Genomic DNA, 22589 nt, shown 5'->3' on the forward strand with positions numbered 1-22589 from the left:
GCGAGCTCCCTTCGTCTGGTGCCAAGGTATTGGCTTTAGTAATGAAGTGAGCAGCAGAGCTCACAAAGTGGTGGGAGGCCCTGGAAACCTGACCTAAAGGAGCTCTTACAGAGGAGTCTCTCAACAGGCCTAAGGGCAGGAGGAGATGCAGCCAGAAGGGTTGCAGGAGATGGCTCCCACACACAGAGGGCTGGAAAAGCAAGTTCCCAACATCAGGATGCCCCAGCAGAGCCAGGCTCCCTTAGGAAATACCCAGGGAAACAAGGAAGAGAAACAAAAGGCAGACAGGACAGAGGTACACACTAGGGTGAGGCACATACTGTACCCAGAGCTAATGCCGTTGGTGACCTTCCCAGAAGAGGTGTGTAAGCTCACAGGGAGCCTGCAGCACCGAGAGATGAGGGTTACACGCCTGATACCAGAGTCAAAGCCAAAAGCAACACAAACCTGCCCACGGCAGAACACACCCCAACACCAGTGTCAGGCCCTCAGTGTCAGCCACAGTTCAGGCTGCTCACGGCCGTTTCTTTACCTCCTTTTGCCACAGCTCTTGCAGCATTGCAAAGACAAGAATCGGGAGTACCAGGAATGGGAACAACTCCAGGACACCACTGAAGGGGCAGCCTGAGCACTGCAAGCCACAGTGACCCTCCCCGGCCTCCAGCTTTCCACAGGAGATGCCATCACACAGATAGAATAGGATTGGAATGGGAAAGCAACCAAGAGATCCCTACTTACAGACTATAGAGTGATCCTGAGAACCCCCTGAACTCAACTGGAGCTGGGTGTGTGGATCCAGCTCCTGCTCCTCTGAATTAGAACACGGTAGCACTGCAGAGCTTTCTGCCACCCTCACCACACTGATCACACTCGATGGGTCACTGTCAGAAGGGCTGAATGATGCAAGTACAACTGTCCAAGATTTGAGATTAAAAAAGTTTATTTGAAGGTTTGTAAAACAGCTTCTGTGAAAGAGCAACGTTCCCAAGACACTACAATGAGAATTCATTTTCCTATTGTTAGAATATAAAAAGTCACAGTCCTTCAACTACCTAAATCAAAGCACATGTTTATGGACCAGACATTTCACTTCCAACACCGAGAAAGTAAATGGGTTTGAAGTCGGATGAATCCATAGCAGCAGCACTGGCCCACATGAGGGCGGTGAAATCCCCCTGGGTCTGAGTCCGGGTTAGTGAGGCAAACCTTCCCATCAGCACAGACCTACGAGCACGGCAGAGCTCACACAATGAGGTTCACAACGCATCCTTTGTACATCCCACGGAGGCAAACACCAGCAGCGAGCCAGAAACACCAGGGAGCTCCCGTTAACTCCCAGCTTTGGGACAAGAGGTCCTGAGACCCTGCACAGGCCAGCTCCATTTGACACATACAACTTTATTCACTTGACATCTACATAATTTGTGCAAGAGGAGGGTGAAGGAGGAGATGTGGAAGTGGGCAGTGCCAGGGACCGGGGTGTCGCTGCGGCATTAAACGGCTTTCCGGTGGTACTCGGGAGGAGCCACTTCATAGTCACTGGCACTGAAGAGGGCAGAGGAATTCTTTGCCAAATACCTATGGAAAAGAATAAAGAGCTGAAGTGACCTCCTTGCCTGAAGTCTCTGCTGTTCAGCACCACGTCCGGCGTCTGCTGAGACCACAAACCATCATTTCCAGAGTACAAACCTCATGGGGTTTGACCAAGGAATCAGCTGCGGAAAACAAATAAAGATTTGACAGCTCCTGCCAAAAACTCAGTCCCAAACAAGCTGTCAAACAGCCCTGGTGAGCACAGCGGGGTTATGACCAACAGCACCAAACAGCTCACGTTTGAGGTCAGTCAGCTGCTGTATCAAGAGTTCATCTACTCCTGCTTGTACTCAAAGGGGTGGGACATGGACTAGGGCACCGTGAAGTCCTGTCTGCACAGAGGGAGCCTGAATGGCTGAACGAAGGCCAGCCACAGCAAACCGAGGGGCAGCAGCAGAAGACAGGCATGAGAAGCCATTCCTGCTCACTGAATGCATCTTTAAGGTCCTTTCCAACCCAAACCATTCTATAACTCAGGGGGTTCTGGTCACTGGCTTCACGTTTCTGTGAAGCTCTTGAGCACTTGGTGTTTACTTCAGACTGACCCAAAAGACAACAATTACACCTAACTCTAGGACCACCTCCAGGCAGGTTTGCCCTGTGCTTGGGCTGTCCCAGTCCACCTCTGCTGCAGAGCCACCTCTGATTTACCAAAGGGTTTCTGTATCAGCTTCCAACAGCTTATCCAGTGCATTGTTGTTCTATTTACAAGTCAATGTTGAAAAACACTGCCAGTGGGCAACTAAAGCCTTGGACAGAAACACAGAGCATCTCCGCATGACATAATCACACATGGAAGTTTATGGCTTTAGTAAATTTGACCAGGATCTGCCAGGACAGCAAAAGCAAAAGGCTGCACTGATGGCAGGAGCTGGCACATGGCTCAGCAGTGCCGTACCACAGCCCTGCCCCTCATACACATGTAAATACATTGCAAAAGCACCATATGAGGTTCCAACAGTGTGGAACAGATGTGTGGGACACAGTGCGACTCCTCAGATGCTAAACTCAGGTTTAATTCCAGTTCAGAATCTCCCATTCAGGAAACACCTCCAGGTGAACTGAGCAGCACACTGACCCCACAGACCCTGACAGCAGCAAGGAAACGTTCCATCACCCAACTGAAATCAGCTCTCTGATTATTTGTTTTAGAAGCCTTATCACATTAAATCTTGCATTAATATTTAGGGTGGAGTTTTCATCCTAAATATAACAGGTCTGCAGCACCGCAGGGTACTGAAGCTTCAGGCACCGTCTGTCCCAGAAATAATCTTAGTAAGGGTCATCAGTTTCTAACATTTGCCCAATTGTTGAGCAACTGTTGTGTAATTTAACACTTTGCTGTAATCATCATCTGCTTTTTACAGCAGCTACAAGTAAATGGTGAAGCATTTATTTTGAAACAAGTAACAGGCTGGGACAGTTTAAAAGTGCAGACTAACAGATACATAAACACACATTAACTAGCAATAACCTCAGTGTAACTGCACAGGAATTAAAACCACTCCTAACAGGTCACTGTAGAGCAACCTGTGAAAGCTGAGCTGAAATCCTAAGTGAAGGCCCCACGCGCAGGCCCAGGATTATGTATGTGGTGTATACACAGCAAACAGGCCACATCACAACAGCCTGTGCCTACTGAGCAGCTTCCTCCTTGCTGGAAGCTTGTACAAGTACTTACTTTAAGAAGTCATGCAGATAGTTTAAGAGCAAAGCCAGACTCTTCTCATCCAGAGGAGTGTAAGCAAGCATAGCACCAATTCGTACTGTGTCAAAAGAAGGAGCACTTGTTAGTCATGAACAACAGCTTCACGAGGATTTCAGTACAGGCTACAACCTTGCAGTTTGCATATAAAAGCAGCCCAGGAATCTATTCCAACATATACAAGCTCACTCAAAATAACAAGACTGCTGGAAATCCATTTCCATTCCAAAGCCCTGAATGGCTCTGGACATTTTAGGTACATGGAGCAAGGAACGAATGAAACCAGAGGTTTCATAGTGACCTGTTAAATGTCTGCAGTTCACACCCACTGAGACTCACGATGGCAAAAGGAGATGCTTGGATACTTGTGTCTGCTGCTCTTCAGTTCCCAGAGGTGCTACTCACCAAATAACCTCAGGAGGTGAGGGGCCCCATACACTTGAGACATGGGAGCATCTGGGTGATCTGCTAGGATTTCAGCATACTGGGGCCTCTCAAACTTGTAGAGGAGCTGAGTTCCCAGCATGACATTGAAGTACTCCTTAATTCCAGCCACAACTTCATTGACAGCATACTCCCTGGGCAGGAGAGAAAACACTGCAAGGAACTGTACAGGAATTCACAGTGACTGCAGGGCTGAGGAGTACAACCCGCACTCCACCCCGCAAACAAATTCGGAGCAGACATTAGGACAATTGGATAAAAGAACATTGAAACACCCTGACAAGTCAGTAACGAGCTTCCTCTTGCACGGAAGAAAATAGCTTCACACTTCTGGTTTGTCTCCCTTTAAAGAGGAAAGCTTGCTTCAGAAATAACCGCCCCTTGCTTGCTGTCAGGACTGCTGGATAATTACAAACAAGATCTTCAAAGCTATCACTCAAAGTAATTGGCTTTGCCCAGATGATTGTGTTAAGAGTCACTGGCTACCTCCCTGTCCCCCACCCCTCTACCTCCATGAGAATCCACTCATACAGAAATACGTTGTCATCTGCTTGGAAGCTCTTCCGAGGAGTCTGTCCAGCTTGTACACAGCGATTGCTGCTGAGCCCGTGCTCACCCCCACCATGGGAAGCCGGAGCTCAAATGAATGGGTGGAGAACTACTCACTGCCTTGTATCAGCTTCCTTTAGGAAAAGGCTTCGGGAAAGTGGGGGAAGCAGAAATAATACCCAGAAAGCAGAATGCATTCTTGAATTGCCTCCTCACAGATTTCTACACTTCATGTTCCAAAACCAAGGTGATGGAGAAGCTGGACATGGGGCTGGGACATGTTTAACAACCTTACTAAACTTTCCATGAAATACCAGCCTAACCACAGCAGCAGAACAAGCATTTAAGGTTCGAATTGGCCACAGCTTACTTGTTATCAGTGTTTCCTCGAGATTTCTTGTAGTTTGCATAATCCTCTAAAATGGAGTCCACATTCTTCTTGGCAGGAAGATAGAAGAGCTACAAAGGAAGGAAAACAGAACAAACAATGGTCTAATTTATGCAGATATTTGTATCTGCAGGCTAAATTTAAGCCAATGCACATAAGGATGAACTTGCTTATCTACACAGGTTTTTGTGTATCTGGGTTTGCAAGAATGGAGGCAGTACCTGGGAGCAGCAGTAAGTTAGAGCATGAAATTGCAGTCTAGCAAGCAATGAAAACCAGTATTGTTTTCTATGCTTCTTGCCAATTTTAGTAGTGGTTTCACAAGTAATGATTAATACCTTTTATGTTCATGAAAGTGTTTTATACTCTTAAACCAGAAAGTAAAGTTTAATTTACTCTCTCAGGAAGCTGTATATGGATCCAGTCTGGCAGAAGCTGACTCACTTTGCTAAGTGACAACTTGCTGTCAGAGCTGTGGAACAACTCAAGGTACTTGTAGAACTTGGCAGGGAGTGACAGGTAAAGAAGGCAGAAAGGAGCTGAAGTAAAACAGGCACCACACGTGACGTGCCTACAGCCCAGCTCTCCACCAGCTCAGTAAACTGCTCAAAACATTCCAGTGGCCAAGCATGCATAGACTGAACACAATTAAAGCCTAAATAAGTAAAATGATTTGCCTTTCCAGCTTGAGCTTGATTAGACCAAGCCTATTCCACATGCAAGTCTGTGGGGCCACAGTCCTGCTCACAGGTGACCTTTGGTTAAAACCCAACTGGCATGGAGCTGCCAAGCAAAGCCATGAGGCTGCTGTCAAACTCTACAAGAGACTTCCTTACACTGCACTTGAAGAGGGGATGAAACTCTAGTTCTGCTCTTCTGCCACATTACCTGCTTCTGCCTGGTGATCAGGTCCCAGTCATCCACCAGCCACGGCTTCAGCTCTTCTGGGATTTTCACCTTCACTTCAACTCTGTTCATAAATGTCTCCTCCTGAAAACAAACGAAGCCAGACAAACCGTGGTCAGATACCTGCCCAAGCTTAGAGTCACCCTTATTCCCTGTTCTCACAACTGAAACATGCAACTGGTCTGTGGAATTCCTGCAGTCATTCCTGTAGGCTCCACAGGGAACAAGGAAATTGCTTAGGTTTTTCAAGGCCACTTGGGAACCTTAGTCCTGCAAGTTGTAGCACTCCACACTGCAGGATGTAATACTGCTGTCTTTCTGAGCAAAGCAACCTTCCTGCTACCCTGTGAGAATGAGGCATACATACACTTTCAACCGTTGGATCTACTCGAGCCCTCTTCTTTCTCGGGGGCTGAGGAGTCTCACTGGTACTGCTCCCCTCTCCAATCCCTGGAGCTGTACGGAACACAGACATGACACTGCTGAAGGAACCAGGCAAGTCAGTAAGAAACACCAGTAAAGATTTAGAGGAAGGATTTAAAAGTAAGAGTCAGGCTTCTCTCAGGTCACATCTTCACTTGTTTTAAGTATTAGCTGTGTTCTGGCAGTGCCACTCATTTGTGACAATTTAAATTGCCGTCTTCACACTTATCTGAAGATGGAGGTTTCTGCACTAAACCCAGATCTGCAGAGCTCTTAGGAAGAATTTTTGGAGCCAGCAGCTCAGCTTTGCAGATTTCACATCTCCACCTCAGTAAGGAAACATAAATTTGACTTATGAAATTATTTCAACAGATCCATGGCTCTTTTGGTCTTTGCTTTTAGTCTGCAAGAGCTCTGGAACAAGGAGTTTGTGCACAGACCAGGAAAGGAAGCACTCCTCCTGGCTGAGAGGAAGAGACAGCTCAAGTCCAGGGGGAACAACACAAGGTGTGAGTAAGTAAACGTAGCTGGAATAAGACCTGAAACCTTCCTCAAGCAAGAATCCTTCCCTAAAGATATCCACTTCCATACAAAATAAAGCCATACTTACTTTTCTGTTTGTTCTTTTTTGTTTTCCTGCAAGAAGAACACAAATTATTGCAAATATAAAGATAACGGTACTTAAAAGAATCAAAAGAATAAAGCCAAAAAAACTGTCCACTGCATTCAGAACAATGAGCAATGCTCCGTGGCCTACAGGGTATTCAGATAAAAGCACATGAAAAATGTCAGCTCTGACTTAGCATCACAGTTATGACACTACAGGATTTCTCATGTACCAGGGTTGGAACTCACCTGGTTTTGGGGAATCACTAAACTTAAACCTACTCCCCCCAGAAGACAGGCCAGGAACATCTGATTCTTACTTCCCAAGTGCTCTTGGCAAACCACACCAGATCTGTAGGTGGCTTCTTTCCATGTTTCAGGGATCACTTAGGGCCAAGTGCTGGGAAAGCAGAGGGAAGTTTAAATAGAACTCTCAGAGTTATGTGCATGATGGTTACGATTCCATCACCAGCTCTCAGGGGAAGCCACAATTACACTTGCCACTTATTAGAAATGTTTGGAACAACACTAAATAGCCCTGTCCCTAATTTTTATTTTCCTCCAAACACTTCTCTCAGCAGCTACTGTTTGCAATTCACACACTTCCCACTCTCTAAAGTCTACCCTCAGCCTTTGCTTTTATTCTAGAGTTAAAAGCTGGACCTCCAAAAAATTAAGGACACCTGAAATACAATGCACACGATGTGCAGATATTCAGGCAGGTCAGGAGTATCAGTGACCAAATTAAACTGTCCTATAACAGGTATTTTTGTTGTTACCTAAACTTTGTGTACTCACTAACCAGAACATTTTAATTCAGAGGACTGCTACTTGTCATGTTTCAATCTGCTCACTCTTAACAGGAGTCCAGTTAAACCTCTTGCAGACTGCGTGGATAAAACTCTTTACCAGAGCAAGATCATTTCCTTGGAAATTCACCACTATCTCAAGGGACTTCTGTATCCAGGCTTTGAACTGGGTTTATCTGGGTCAGGAAGTAGGCAGAGTTTCTAGGAAGGTCTGCAGATAGCATGTGTCAGGCTTTTTTCAAGCTTCAAGTCAAACAAACATTAATTAGGCTTAAACTGTGGGCAGAATAAAGATCATTCCTCTTCAGGAAGAAGGAACAATTGCCAAGTTAAGTCACTGATAATGGACTTGTGTATTGAAGAGAAAGTCTTTTCTTCCAAACCTAAACAAGGAGGAACAGGGAGTTCTTTCCAGAAGTAAAATCACAAGATAAAAATGTCAAGCATTAGCCTAGAAGCACTGTCTTAAACTGGAACAGACAGGCTATATAAAGTACCTACAGAACTACTGCAATTAAGATAGTAAACCACATCTACGTTACTGGAGCACAAAGTCTATCGCAATTCATTCTAGGCAGTCGCTTGTGCACTCCCACCTCATTCCTTACATTTCAAGTCATATGCCTCTGCTTCAAGTCAAAGCAGCCATCTGTCTGCAAAGTCTAGAACTCAAATCTGAGTTAGGGAACAAGCAGAAAGAGCTAAGGTTAGAGAGAAAACATCAGCATGTGCCAGGCTTCTGCCTGGACAGCAGGCTGCCTGGAATAACACCCGCAGGAGGTGAAGGCTGCTGTGCAGGGTGCTGCATGCACAGCACCAGAAGCATGGCAGGAAAAGATGCAGCATCTGTATCTTGGAGGCTACAGACAGCCCCACTGATAGAGCTGCAGCCTGACATGAGCAGTGCGTGTCAGATAACTAGAGCCCATTAATCACACCAGGCAGACTTTTATTTGAGACATACAGCTGAAGAGCACCATGCACATTCCTCATGATGGCAGATAATGCCTTCCTGCAAGAACAAATGGAATGCAGGTCCTGAAGTGACACAAGATGAAGCATATCTAGGAGAGGTTACAACACATCCTTTTGTCCTGCTTCGCAACCACATCACAAACAGCAAGCCCAATACTGCTGCACAGAAGCAGCATCAAACTTCCATTGACTTCTCACCAAGCACAGCCCAGCTCAGCTGCTGTTCTTCATCCACATTTCTCCTGACTGGCATTTTTCAGCACAAACTAACAACTAAAAAGCAGCATGGGAAGTTTCAAGAAAGCTTCTGTGGAAAGAGTGTTAATTAAAAGACTGAGCAGAAGAGCAAGGAGCTAAGGATCTCACAGTTCAAACGTGAAGGGTGCATCTCACTGCAGCCAGACATCACCTCCTCAAAGCAGGGCACTAGCAATCAGCTCTGGCAAGAGCTAGTCCAGCTCTCCTCAAGGGTTTTATTTCAGCAGGGCAAGACACAGCTCTAACAAGAATATTCAAGTATTAGGGATCAACATGTGAGGTTGAATTAGAAAGCCAAAAATAACTGAACTACTGACATCTGAAATGGTGTAGAAACAAGAGAAGCAGTAGAACCCAAACAGTGCTACAGCTCACAGAACAGCTCACAACAGTGAAATGCTGAGCATCAAAGGGGTCAGGGTTAGGGAAGGAAAATAAGCAGCCCACGCCACAGGAGCGTAATACTGAAATTCCAATCTCAGCATCCAAACCAGGACTGTGTTCATGATCAAATGGCAAGACTGAGGAGGCTGCCAGAGAAGACAATACAGAGAAGACTGGACTTCACCCTTCTGCAGATCAGAGGAAAGATAATCAAGTATCTGTCACAGAACCTCAGGTACCACCTCAGGAAGCCAGATGATCTGAAGGTCCTTTCCAACCCTAACCATTCTGTGAGTCTATAGAAGAGTGAGTGTTAATGCTCAGAGCTCTAAGCTGAAGTGTCTGAAGCATCTCCCAGGACGTGTCTTGGGAACTGTCTGTAGCAAATAAACCCAGCTTTGAAAACACAATACAGCACAGACAAATGCCACCAGGGACAAACGCCAAGACTTCAGAAGGTTTACTTACTCCACAACAGGTAGGAGTCCATGACCAGGTAGATAAACATGTTGTGGACAATAACAAGTATTTTACTCTGTCAAAATCCATGCACCTTTCAAAGGGACTTGGAGGCCTGTTAGAACCTCCCTGCAACAGCTGGTTTAATATGAGCAGCAGGATGAATGTAGCAGCCACTTGATCTCTGGCATTTGAGCTCAATAGTGCCAGAAAAAGGAGATTAGGCACCAGTTTACTGATAAAACAAACTGAGCTACATGAAATCAGAAAGCCTCTCCTAATAGAAGGTGTATGGTAATAAAAAAGTACATTAAAAGTATGAGAGAAGTATGCTGGATAAAAGCATGGTATCAGCTGCTATTGCTCAAGCAGCTTGGTCACTACCTTGGCTGTGAGAAGCAGGATTCCTGTGAAGATTCAACTAAGCACTAGTAGCGAAAGGATAAAAACCAGAGCCAGGATTACACACATAGGTCTCCTGTGCCCGGTCAGGAACTACCTGTAGAAGCCATACAGTAAAATGAGGAAGAGGTAAAGAGAACAAAGAATAGCTGGCAGCGTACAACGGCTTCTATGCCAGCAGTAACCAGGCAGACAAGAGCTTTCTCAAGGTGACAACTGGGCAGGAAAGAGAGGGGAAATGCACGAGAGGTGAAGCTCAAAGAACTAATCAATCTTTCCTCAAGATAGATGAAAGACCAAAACCCGAAGCAGCAGACATTAAAGGGGCAGGACTCATCCTCTTTCCTCCCCTCTGCAACACAGCACTGAATTAAAATGAGAACATGCTGTAACAAGGTGATGGGATGCCAGAAGTCCAAAGGGTTCAGAAGTTAATAGATAAATCTAACACAGTCCTACAAAAGGTTATTAAACCCATCACATGGCTACAGCCTCCAGCTCTGAAGTCCCCTAATTACAGACTGCTAGAAGCAAGAAGAGTATATAGGGAAGAGCACCATTCCAGACTTGACTCACTTGGTTATCCCTAAGTACATGTTACTGGTGACCATTAGAGAGCAGAAGAGGTGTGGAAAATATCCAGCTTGAGCCGCTGTCATGTTGCTACAGCCCCAGACAACTGGCACGGAGGCAGTGTTCATATGCTGCTTGACATTTGGAGGACTTGAAGTAGCTTGTGAGAGCTACTGGCTGTGCCAGAGACAGCACAGGATGCCATGAGACGTGCAGCAGGAGCATATGCTTTTGAGAAATATGTTCAGATAAGGAATGAGACTTCTGTTACAAGAAAACACAGTAACTCCCAAGTGGAGATGCTGGTTTGAGAGCATCTCGGACGAGACTGCTTGCAGACAGATCATTTAAAAACAGATGCTGTTCTCACATTTGTTATTCAGTGCTGTATCTTCCCTCCAGAACACTCTCAGTTGCCCTTCTTATTTGCCAAGCACCCATTAACTCTGACTGTGTACTGGTTTTTGTCAGCTAATCACAGTAAGCCCATGAAAGGAAACAAACTCTTAGAAGCTGGAATTCAGCAGAGCTACATGTGGAAGTCTGGATAAGCCAGTAGCTGTAGGGCTGTGTTTCATTCTCAGCCACCTGCTACAACCACACAGAAGTTTTCTCTATGATAGCTTTTGGTTATCCTAAGATGAAGAATTATTTTAAAAACACAGGTACACAACCTGCATTTCTTGCGTATTTCTGTTTGCTCCAATCTTGCTTACAAACCTCAAAAACCTCTGAACAGACTCCAGCCAACAATAAAAATACAGCACATTACAGAGCAAGTTCACACCTCATAGTTCTAACACTGTCCTGTAGCAGCCTCACTCCAAGACTCCCAGAGGACTGTGTTGTTTGTCGCTGATTTCCATGGAAGCAGAAACCAGGCTGCAGTGAGCATGCAGAGCAATGCAATGTTCTAGAACTACCCAGTTTCCAAATCTTAAGTCAGTTGTCCTCCCTTTTTAAAGAGTGGACACGCTGAATGTATTTGACTCCTCATATTGTACCCTACCCCAACTGAGAAGGCAGACATTTCAGAGAAACTGAAGTCTGGTAGTCCACACTGGCTTGAAAAAACAACACAAAACCACCCCAAAACAACACACTGCAGTACTTATCATTAACTGCGACCAAAGCTTACATTATTACAACTTAAGACTTTAATTATCTCTAAAAGAAATCTATGAAAGGAAGGAGATCTGGATTTCAGGATGAAAATCCTGGTTTGACAATCCATCCTTAACTCACCGCGTCGAGATTGTAGGGGTCTCCAAACAGCAAACTGTGTGCGCTCCATCTCGTCTGAAAAATCTAGGCACAATGGGGGTTGAGTTAAGGAAAGAATGTCAGACCTTGTGTTTAGCCTTAAAGAGAAGCTATTTAAGATTCAAAAATTTACCTTTTTAGCAGCATACTATAGTCTTACTGAACATTCCTGGAGGATAAGTTGTGCTTAGATTGCTAGTTCCTTTCCATTACTAGTCAGCTATCTGAAGAGAGAGTTTCAACCTCTAAGGTACCTTCCACTTTGCTCCATCCTCCAAGAATGCTACAAAAGGTAAATTTTGAGGCCTAAATAGAACAGTTGCAGGACCAGTTTCTCCCCCTCCCCACCACCAGTACTTTATGTATCTACAATGCCCTTAGATTTACAACAAGAGAACAATCCACAGGTTTTACTTAGGAACTGCATTTTGAGATTCCTCAGAAGCCATCTTGCCTTTAGCTGTAGCAGGACATAAGCACCAGTAGTTTGGTCAATAATATATCTGTATCTCAACCCTGCATCATGCTAGGGTAAGTCAAAGTATTTCCTCTCCCTCAGCCTCCAAATAGGGAAGAAAAATGGGGAGACTTCATGGAAAGAATCACAGGTCTAATTTAGAAGGATACATTGGATGCTGGTAATGGCTAGAGACTAGGAGCAAGATCAGTGCAACAAGCATATGGGACCCTGTCATAAATAACCAGACTGCTGTTCTAATGACAAGAGTTTTCCTTCTTCTCCTTTGCAACTCTGCAAATCCACCATCAAGGAATTAGCTTTTCCAATCAACATGAAACAGAAGTTTCAGAGAATTAACTTACTGTTTGGTTTGCTGTGCTGGAAGCTCAGGATAGTGATGACAGCAAAAAGCAAAGCCACTCCCTTTCCCCAACTGGTTTCAACCAGAGAGCAAAGACAGACCTGGCAACATGCTTTCAAGCTTTATAGTTACACAGAGGCTTAAGTCCAAGTCATTTTTGCTGTGTGGGTCTCCCTTGGATGCCACATTATTAGGTGTGGTTGAGGAGATGAAGCCAACTTTGATCCCAAGCATAGGTTAACATTAACTCAGCCAGAGAGTAACTCATCCCACTGCAATCAGTCTGAACTACCAAAATGACTAAAGCTGGCAGTGTAGGGAACCCAGTCCTGAAGTTACTATCAGGATGCTCTCTGTAATGATGTATGTGTAGACATTTACAACTGAGTCATCACTAATGTGTCAAAGTTACACATGAAATTCATCCTACTCCCGCTGACTAAAATGCAGACAGCTCAGGTGCAGCAACCCCTTAGCAGCCAAATTAGCAACAGTCATAATTTAGATCTATTTTAATTAGATTTTAATGACATTCATTAGGAACTGCCTAAACAGGCATTTGTTTAGTTTTTTCAGCCTCAAATGGAGCCAAAGGGGTCAGTAGGTGCCTGTGCTGACGGAGCACCCCAAACTGGTGGTGGTAAAGCACCTCAGCACCCACAGTGACAGACCACAGGGGAGCATACACACAGCATTACAGCCAGATCCATCACTCCTCATGCCAGAACCAAGAGCCAATTTCAAGCCTTGCCCAGGCTGCCAATAATGCCAATGTGAAATCTGCATTCAGGATCTAGAGCAAAAACATGTTTCTGTACTCACTACCAGATCAACCATACACATTTCAGAGCATAAAGCTGCCCATAAATGAGACATGAAATCTAAGGCTGCTGCCAAATGCTCTTTATAAGAACTGATGTCATTTCAGCAGCTTCCTCATGAAGATCAGAATCATAAATGAAGTCAGCAGGTTAGAACATCACAATAGTAATAATGATGATCATCACTAAGTGAAGAGTTTCATGGCACATGCGTACAGTAGAGCTGTACTGATTGTATGAGACTCTACACATCACACCACAGAAGCCTACTCTGAAAAACAAAAAGGATGGAATGAAAGAAATCTGACAGTTACATCCTGAGATTCCTTTTTCTAAGAAATGTCTGAGCTTGCTTCTGGTCTCTTAAGATTCCAAACCATTTTTAGTAGCACATGGGTTTAGTTTTGTTAAAAACAGCAAAACAAAGACTCCTGCAATGCAGTTTGAACAACTGTACAGTAAGAAGGCAAGGCATTAAGGATTTTATTCCAAACCGCTTGCACAGCCTGCAAGAACTGTAATGTTCTCTATAGAAAGTGATTTTACTGAGATACATGAGTCTTATGAGGACTCACCACTTTGAGTGCCAGTTCACTAACTTAAGAGGAACAGAGTGCAAAAAAGCAGTGTTAGTGTCTACTCAGTCCCTTCATTCAGCATTGAACAGGGCACAACCTAAGAAGACACTTTTCATAAAGTAATTCAACAAAGGCCTTTTGATATCACAAAAGTGAGACACGGCTTTTATATGGGTTGTGTCTGGAGCAGTGTAGTTCAGCCTGCAGAACCATTCTAAAAAATACCCTCTCTAACGATCAATAGTAAAACTGGCAGGTAAAAGGCTGGGGGGGGTTTTGGCTTTGGGGGGTTTTATAAAACAAAAGCTTCTTACACTTCAACATTTTTTTGCTGCAGCCCAGAAGTCTTCTTCCCCGGAGCAGCACCTCTCATCTTCCCCTCTGCATATTGTTCCCTTTAAAAAGAATTAATCCATAAATCAAAATTTAATGGGAAAAGAAGTTTCTTCTCTCCCCTCAAAGGAAACCAGGTCATGCAAAGCATGTAGAGAATGTGTAGTAAATGCATTTGTGAAACAGTGTGTCACGAGCAGGAATAAATTCAGTTCATTATCAGAAAGATTTAGGCTTCTTTATACAATACTTGGCAGTGTGAACAGTCATTTCCTCCCACTCCCACCATCCTCATTCCGAATAATGTGGAAGCAGCACAGTGCTGCTGAAAAACATCAACCAAGCTCTCAATTGAAGCATTTCTATTAAAGAAACACAAGATTAGCATTCATAAAATCAAAGTATTTACAGGTGTCTTGAAGCTGATCAGAGCACCTCTGTGACCCAAAGCATCTCAATAGTAGATGAACATAGAAACACTTCTTGAAAGTGTTTTGTTTCATTTTTAAACTCACTAACTTCCCTTGATACACACTTGTTGGATTGAAGCTCTATAAAAAACCCTACTTACTGCCAAGGACTTCTAAAAACATACTCACTGATTGGCCTTTTGAAGTTCTTTTTGTTTCTGCAGATTGGTATCCACGTATTTGAGCACTCTGCTTTCTGGAACCCATTCATCCCAGCTGAAATACGAATCCAGAAATCAAACCATCATTCAAAACCATGACACAATTGCATTCTACACGCAACAGTCACGTAAAAGCTTCACAGAATTGGAGGCTGAACTCCGCTTTTGTGTCAGGTCATGGACTGGCACAACTGGAAGTATAAGTTACCAAACACATTCCCCACTGACTGAAGCTGAAACGTTTTCTAGGGAAGTGTGACCCTCAGTCATTTCCAAAGTTTCCCAAACTTGAAGGATGGGCAATTTAGGAGGGAGGGGAATGTCTTTCATTTAAAAGAAGCATCTCAGGAAAGAAAAAAAAATAACTTACACTTATTAAACGATGGGACACCTGTAGCCATAACTATATTACAAAGCAAGTTTCCTTTAGCTATTCCAACATTTTATAGGTTAACAAATTCAGCAATAATATCTTACTGTAAGAAGAAGAGTTCTGATTTCTGTCTGTGAAGGAAACCAAGATGGCATGAATATTTGAAGAATCTGAAGTGAACGATTTAAGAGAACAGGTGTTGGGGAAATTGCCATTAGGAGCAAGAATTCCACTTGACAAAGAGTGGATCATCTCAGCAATCTGACAACTTATTTCAAATAGAACACATTAAAAGTGGCCAAGTTATCCTAAAGGATGCAAACTAAAGCGTACATGTGAAAAGTTCTGTGTCATTTTCATTTCATGGCAACAACTCTCAGTCTTGGAATATCAAGGTGGGAAAATCAATACTACTACAGGAGTACAAGGTCTCCAGGAGCGTTAAGGCAAGAAAAGCTTAGCATCCAAGAGTTACAGAGAACCACCCATCCAGCTGTACCCCTCTAAGACTATATGCTTAGGATAGTGCTGTAGTTAGATATTTAAGCCACTTATCTTACTCCTGCCTGTACAGCTGCACGGGACCTTCAAAAGAAGTGCTATATAACTGCAGCACATTATCTGTACGATGAAGAAACTCTGGGATCCTAACTGTTGATATTGCAAAAAAAATTATTAAGTCAAGCAATTAACAAGTAACAAAGGACCATAATTACAGGAACCAAAGGTAAGGAGTCACATTGCCCCAGCTGTGTGATCTTGTAGCAATGCCACTTTTAATGCAGTTAATTGGAAGCTTGAAGGCAAATAAACTCCAACAGTGCAAGCAAGGAAAGCAGGAGTCATGGCATCATTTACAGCACCCTCCATCAGAGAGAAACAGAGGAGGAAGGATCCCATTTATGCTGCCTCACTGACAGACAGCAGCCTCCAGAAGAACCAATTACACTTCCTGTAACTAGGTGTTTACAGTACAACATTTATCTGCTGGCAGGGTGTGCGGGTGCATTTGAACAAGTTACACACTAAAACATGAAGTTCAGCTTTTAGTCACGCCAGTGAGACCGAGACACGAGTGACTGAGAGTCCTGACAGCACTGAAATGAAACAAACCCAAAGAGGCAGGTGCTCTCTGAAAGACTTGTACAGTCTGAAGAGCTGAAGCTTTTAATTACTAAGAAAAACAACTCCATTTTGCCTAAATTCTAAACCTCACGGCAGAACAGAATTTAAATGAAAGAAAAAAAACCACAAGTACATAAATGAAACAAGCTCATGAAAGCATTCACCTTCAGTGTGGGCTCAACATTTATTTCATGGAGACACCTTTATTCAGCAATCTCTCACCTAGAATCCTACCATTTTGCAGAGGGGGAAAGTATCTTTACCTTCGCATGAGAGGCAAGAACTGAAATATGGGCTAAACCAGAGAGCCTTCACTCTGAATACAACCTTCTGTAAGGCATGTTCCTGCAAACCTTTGCTGCCAGAAGTGGTGTAAGAGTGAAGTACACTGTGTATCTGAGCGGAGAGTTTTGCTTCACCTCAGTAGAGGTTGTCTCTCCTACAACACATAATAGGGAAGTTTTTGCACCAGCTATTTCTGGCAGGGGGAATTACAGGGACTATTTTCAAACTAGAACAAACAGACTGCTATACTAAAGCATTCCCATCACTCTCCTGACACCCTGAGCTGGTTTGTCTCTACAAGCAAAGCTCTGGAGGAAATGGTTAGCTGGACAATGTTTTCTTTGTGTTGCTATAAATCATTGGCTGACATGTAAAACCATCTAGGTCTATTTCAGAAACAAACTCCTAACAGCAGGGACACAGCAGGGCTCATCCATCAAGCTTGTGTTCCAACTGACAAAGCTTCATTTTCCCATAAAGGAAATTAAATACTGCTTTCATTTTATGCAGTACTTACTTTTTATTCCAACCACTGTAATGGATAAAGTATTTCACTTGCTTGTCCTTTATGGCAACCTTTACACACTGGAACAGAGAAGAAAGTTCAGTCAGTATCAAAGAGAACAGAGAGATCCGCATGAGTTTTGCTTTTCCAGCTTCCAGAGCTCAAGCATGCAGAGATTTCCATGCAAGTGACTGAAATACCAGCAGCTATTTCACAGTCAAAAGTAAGTTCTCTACCACAAGTTACTGCCTGGGTACAAATATGGAAGGGCTGGGTGGGCACGTGAGCAACTGCTCAGCTGTCCAAAGGAACACCTTCATTCACAAGAAGGATCAGAAACCCCTGAGGAAGACCAGAAGAGTAAGCAGGCCATTTCCATATCCCCAGTTAGCCCAAAGCCATTCACTAGAGAGCTGGCTCACATGCAGGCCCCTACCTCACAGGCAGGTAAGCTGGCTGAAGTAGAGGAGTCTTCAAAAGTAAAATAAGTTACATGGATCTCTACAGCCACAGAGAGAACACTGTATTCAGTAGAAAGAGTTGCAGTAGAACCATAGAACGGTTTGAGCTGGAAAGGACCTTAGAGATCATTCAGCTCCAACCCCCTGCCACGGGCAGGGACACCTTTCACTAGAGCAGATAAGCTCCAAGCCCCATCCAGCCTGGCCTTGAACACCGCCAGGGATGGAGCAATCACAACTTCCTTGAGCAGCCTATTCCAACCACAGTAAAGAATTTCTTCCCTATATCTAACCTAAATCTCCCCTGTTTAAGTCTGAACCCATTGACCCTTGTCCTAATTTGAATAGCCCCAGCTTTCTCACCCTGTCTCCACACGGGAGATGCTCCAGCACCTGATCATCTTTGTGATCTCCTCTGGACTTGCTCCAACAGCTCCATGTCCTTATGTTAAGGATACCAGAACTGCACACAGTGCTGCAAGCGGGGTCTCAGAGAACAAAGGGACACAATCACCTCCTCTGACCTGCTGGTCTCTGTTCTTCTGATGCAGCCCAGGACACAGCTGGCTTATCTTCTGCGCTGTGGTCCCATGTGAAGCCCTCTGATTGTACTCAGACACCTACACCTCTGAGGAAGCTCAAACTGCAGCTTACTAGCTCACACATTAGCACCAGCATCACATCCTATGAGCACAAATGCTTTCCAGCATTCTGGGAACACAGGTTTAGAGGATGTTCAGCACACAAGCCCACCCAGCCTTTAGTAGTTCACCAGAATAACTGCATAGTAGCACTGGGTTTTCTGAAAGAACACAGAGCTCCAGGATTTAAAACCTATTTTCTACATTACCAGGTTTTCATTCCTTTTAGTTTCAGTCCTTAACGCAATCTAGTGAGATATTCCTTATTCTCTTGTTGAGCAGTGAGAACCCCCTGCAGCAGCAAGCAAGCACACATACCTTTGCTTCATAAAGGAGAGGTCCATGAAAACAAAGCACCCGTTCACCTGAAAGAAAGTTGCAGACAAACATCTTAGAACACCACCAAGGTGCCATTTCTGTAAAACACATCAAGTACAACACAGCATGAATCCAGCATCAACCTGGACGTTCAAAGGCAGGTATTGATCTGAGAAGCTGATTCACTCTCATGCAAGAGAGGATCAGAGCTCTGGTGAAGAGCTGGCATAGGGTGCCCAGAGAAGCTGTGGCTGCCCCATCCCTGGCAGTGTTCAAGGCCAGGTTGGACACAGGGGCTTGGAGCAAGCTGCTCCAGTGGAAGGTGTCCCTGCCCGTGGCAGGGGGTGGAACTCTCAACCCAACCCATTCTGTGATTCTGTGAAGTGTCCTTAGTACTCCTTTTCCTGCAGGAAGTTCACCACCTGGTATTTCTAGTTCAGCAAGTCAGGAAGAGAGACCCCGACATTGTTCCTCCATCCGACTTGTGGGACAGAATGCCAGGTTTGTGCAACAGCAAGAAAAAAATGTTCACTTTGTGGTTTTTAAGTGGGAAGAGATTGTTCTTCAGCCTGTTTTCTTTTCTCCTTAATGGCAAGGTCTTATTGTGTGGTTACATTGTGGGAATTTGAATGTACTTAACACAGGATATCAGAGTACAGATGTTTCCTTCTGGAAAGCTGCAGTACCTCATTTTCAGAGAGATAGGCTGCACAATACACTGCCCAGGACACTGTGGACAGAAGAGCCGTGGCAGTCACCATAAGCAGAACACACATGCAGGTACCTATTGGGAAGGCAGCCTTCAGAAGAGTCCATCTAACCATTGACAGAACCTTGCATGCCCTCTTCCTTGTGGGAAGCTCAGGAATGACAAGGATAGAGGAAGGATCAGCTCTTGGGCTATACGTTGAAAACTACCCTCCACTGCAAATTTCACTGTGCTCTTCAAAAATGCTTTCTGCATATCGAAGGGATAAATACAGATGGTGAATCCTGTACAATTCTGGCTTTATTTGCCTCTTTACCCCACAGACACACAACAAAACACTATGAACCTTTTAACCAGAAGGGTTCTAAACAGACGCTCACTCTGCAAACAGAAATTGAACGTCCCCTACCAGTGAAGCCCTCCCACTGATGTCAGGCTAACTACCACCTTCAGAACAGAGCAGAAAACACTGAATTCTCATCAGAAGATGACAAAAACTGCCTTAAGCAACTCAGAATTAAATCTGACATCTGAGACTCTTCTATTAGCTTTAAAAAAAGAAAGAAGTTGGTGTCAAGATGCAGAACAGCTCAAGTACCTACAGCTCCCAGCTCAGCTGCACTAATGCTGATCTCCCTTCTCATGCCTACATAAAAGCATCAGTCCCTTCATTTCAAGGGGTACTGGTACCTCTAGCTTGACAGTCAGGTTTTCCTGGCTCTTACAGGTTTTCACAATAAATTCAGTTCCCTCCTCACCCTTTGCTTTGTGAAAAAAGCAAACAGAGACAATTTTGAAGTCTGCTTCCTACTCCCTGATGTGCATTTAGCTACAAAATCTGCAATTAAAATAACTGCCATTGGTCATGTTGCAACCAATGGACAAGAAAGCATTTCAGTTTCAGGCCTGCAGGAAGATTTATCCGCAACACTCTTTTCCCTTTTAATGTTGCATTTGAGATCACAAGCACATTTACAGTGTGGAAAAACGCCTAAAAGCATTACCTTCTGTACTAAACTTAGATTGCTCACATTCCTACAGCTGTGAACTTAATTTCAGCCTGGATTTTCACTTCATTTCTGCAGTTCACTTAATTGCACATTTATTATTATAATGTGAATCAGACGTTAGAATCTTGATCATTTCTGCAGGTTAACAATTCCACTGGCATTAGTGCATGGCATGGAATGCTGATGCAGGACCGAACACATCCCCGTGCCAGCAGCCACGAAGCACACACAGGGACAGCGTTGTTCCAGCTGCCCAGCGTGGCCAACTTCCAATGGTGGTGCTGCTGCAAACTGTGCTTTTAAAGACAAATCACACCCGTGTGGGAAGCCCTGCTTGGAAACCGGAGTGAGGGACAGGCAGAGGAGAAAGGAGGATGTTGGTTTCTATTTACCCTTGTCTCTCATTTTCTGTTACATGTAGTACTATCGATCACAATCATTACCTAAAACCCACAATGTTTCCAAAATAAGTCTCCTGAAAAGCATAATTCCAAGCCTTATTCACCTAAAAATTTGCAATAATCTGGTGCTTTGTTGCGAATATGGATTCCATCATAACCTGCAGTCCAAATGTTGCTCCCATGAATCCTCCTGCATGAGGAACCCTAACTGAGCTCTCTTGCAAGGAAGGGTAAATAATAACCACGCCTGATACTCAATAAAATAAAAACCTGGCAGATTCAGGAGATTTCAGCAGTTTTAACGCCAATGACCTACGGCTGCAGGAAAACGATGCCTATTTAGAATAACACGGGATAGGAAGGCCCCACCTCTTCTCGGTAGGGAAGAGGCACAGGAAGCCAGACAAAGACCGCAGAAATTCATTTCTTCCCCACGCATTCTCCCGTTGTCAGGGCTGAGCAGTGAGAGCCAGCCCCCAAGCCCCGCTCTGTGCTGGACCCTGGGTGCAAACCCGGTCCGGCTGCGGCCGCGGGCACTGCGAGGCGGAGCTCTGCATCCCCTCCGCTTCGGCACAAAGGGAAGGCCCGAGGGCAGAGCCGCCTCCCGCCCGGCCGGCACCGGGTCAGGCTGGACCCAGCGCTCTGCGCTGAGCTTCCTCAGCGACAGCTGCCCCGCAGCGCGGCACAGGCCCAGCCCCGGGAACCGCGGCGGGTTCACGGGGCTTTCCCCGCCATCAGCCCGCTCCCTTTGTTTCCTCCCGGCGCACCCACCCCCGGCCAGGACCGGCAGCAGCGGTGGAGAGCCGGGATTAACAGCACTGGAGACGCGGAGCGGGACCCGCCGGGCTCCGGGCCCGCCCCCCGCCAGCAGAGCCGGACCCCACAAACCCCCGCTCCCTCCCGCTGTCCCACACGTCCCTCAGGCCTTCATCCCCGCACCTCACCCCGCACCGCCGCCCCCCCCCAGCACTCACCCTCCTGGAATTTGGGCTTGGGGTCCTGCTTGGGCGCCATTTATAAGTGACTCTGCCTCCTCCCGCCCCCTCCCCGCGGGGGCCTCACCACCTCCGCCGCGTTCGGCGCGGCCGGCCCCGGCCCCCCCCACCCCGCGCCGCGCAGCCGCGCTGCTCCCGCCGCTCCCCCGCGGCATGATGGGGCTTGGAGTCTGCGGCAGGGAGCACCGTGCCCACAGCCGCATTGCGGAGGGGGGACGTAGCGGTTCTATTGCCCGGTTGTGGCTGCGGGGGCGGTGAAGGGAGCTTGCGGGGGGGAAAAAGGCATCAAAAGAGAGAAGGGAGAAAAAGACACCGCGCGCCCAACGTGGGGCTCGAACCCACGACCCTGGGATTAAGAGTCCCATGCTCTACCGACTGAGCTAGCCGGGCGCTGTTACGAGTTGTTCCCTCCGCTCTATTCTGGAGCGTCCCCACGCTCTGAGTGCTGTCCATTCCTCGACGCGGCCGCCAGGAGGCGGGCCCGCTCGGGGCTCAGGCCTCATTTGCATACTTAATAGCATCGCTTTAATTAAGCGATCTCATCCCCTCAGGGCCGGCGGCAGCGGCTACAGCCGCTCCAGGGAACGCCGCGGGACCGGCAGCGCCGCGAGCTGCCCCCGATGTGTTACTGAAATTAGCACCAAATCATCCCGCTTCTCCATTGCCAGCTCATTATCCCTGGGAAATATAATTAAGGTAATTAACACACGCACGCGCACAGACGCCGCAGGGGAAGCCGCGGCCCCGGCTCCGTTTCTCATTCTTCGATCGAAGTCGCCCGGGGTTCCGCGGGGGAGCTGCTTACCGGCACCGCCAGGGGGCGACCCCGGGCCGAGGCGCGGTGG

At 45.8% G+C, this 22589-nt stretch overlaps 1 protein-coding gene across 2 annotated transcripts; it reads right to left on the reverse strand.

The window, feature by feature from the left end:
* Window positions 1–1096: 1096 nt before the first annotated feature.
* On the reverse strand, window positions 1097–21848 carry MORF4L1 (mortality factor 4 like 1). 2 transcript variants are annotated; one of them, XM_080626286.1, is made up of 13 exons: window positions 21724–21848; window positions 18630–18676; window positions 17222–17289; window positions 14890–14976; window positions 14272–14352; window positions 11720–11782; window positions 6619–6644; window positions 5953–6041; window positions 5568–5669; window positions 4662–4750; window positions 3704–3876; window positions 3275–3359; window positions 1097–1578 (listed from the first exon to the last, which is right to left on the reverse strand). In XM_080626286.1, exons 1-13 carry the CDS (start codon window positions 21761–21763, stop codon window positions 1494–1496), a joined length of 1035 nt encoding a protein of 344 aa, XP_080482412.1. In that variant the 5' UTR covers window positions 21764–21848; the 3' UTR covers window positions 1097–1493. The 2 variants fall into 2 exon arrangements, with proteins under 2 accessions (XP_080482412.1, XP_080482413.1); XM_080626287.1 differs by lacking the exon at window positions 11720–11782.
* Window positions 21849–22589: the final 741 nt, after the last annotated feature.

This window comes from Psittacula echo (assembly GCF_963264785.1).
Source record: "Psittacula echo genome assembly, chromosome: 10".
Taxonomy (NCBI): Eukaryota; Metazoa; Chordata; class Aves; order Psittaciformes; family Psittacidae; genus Psittacula; species Psittacula echo.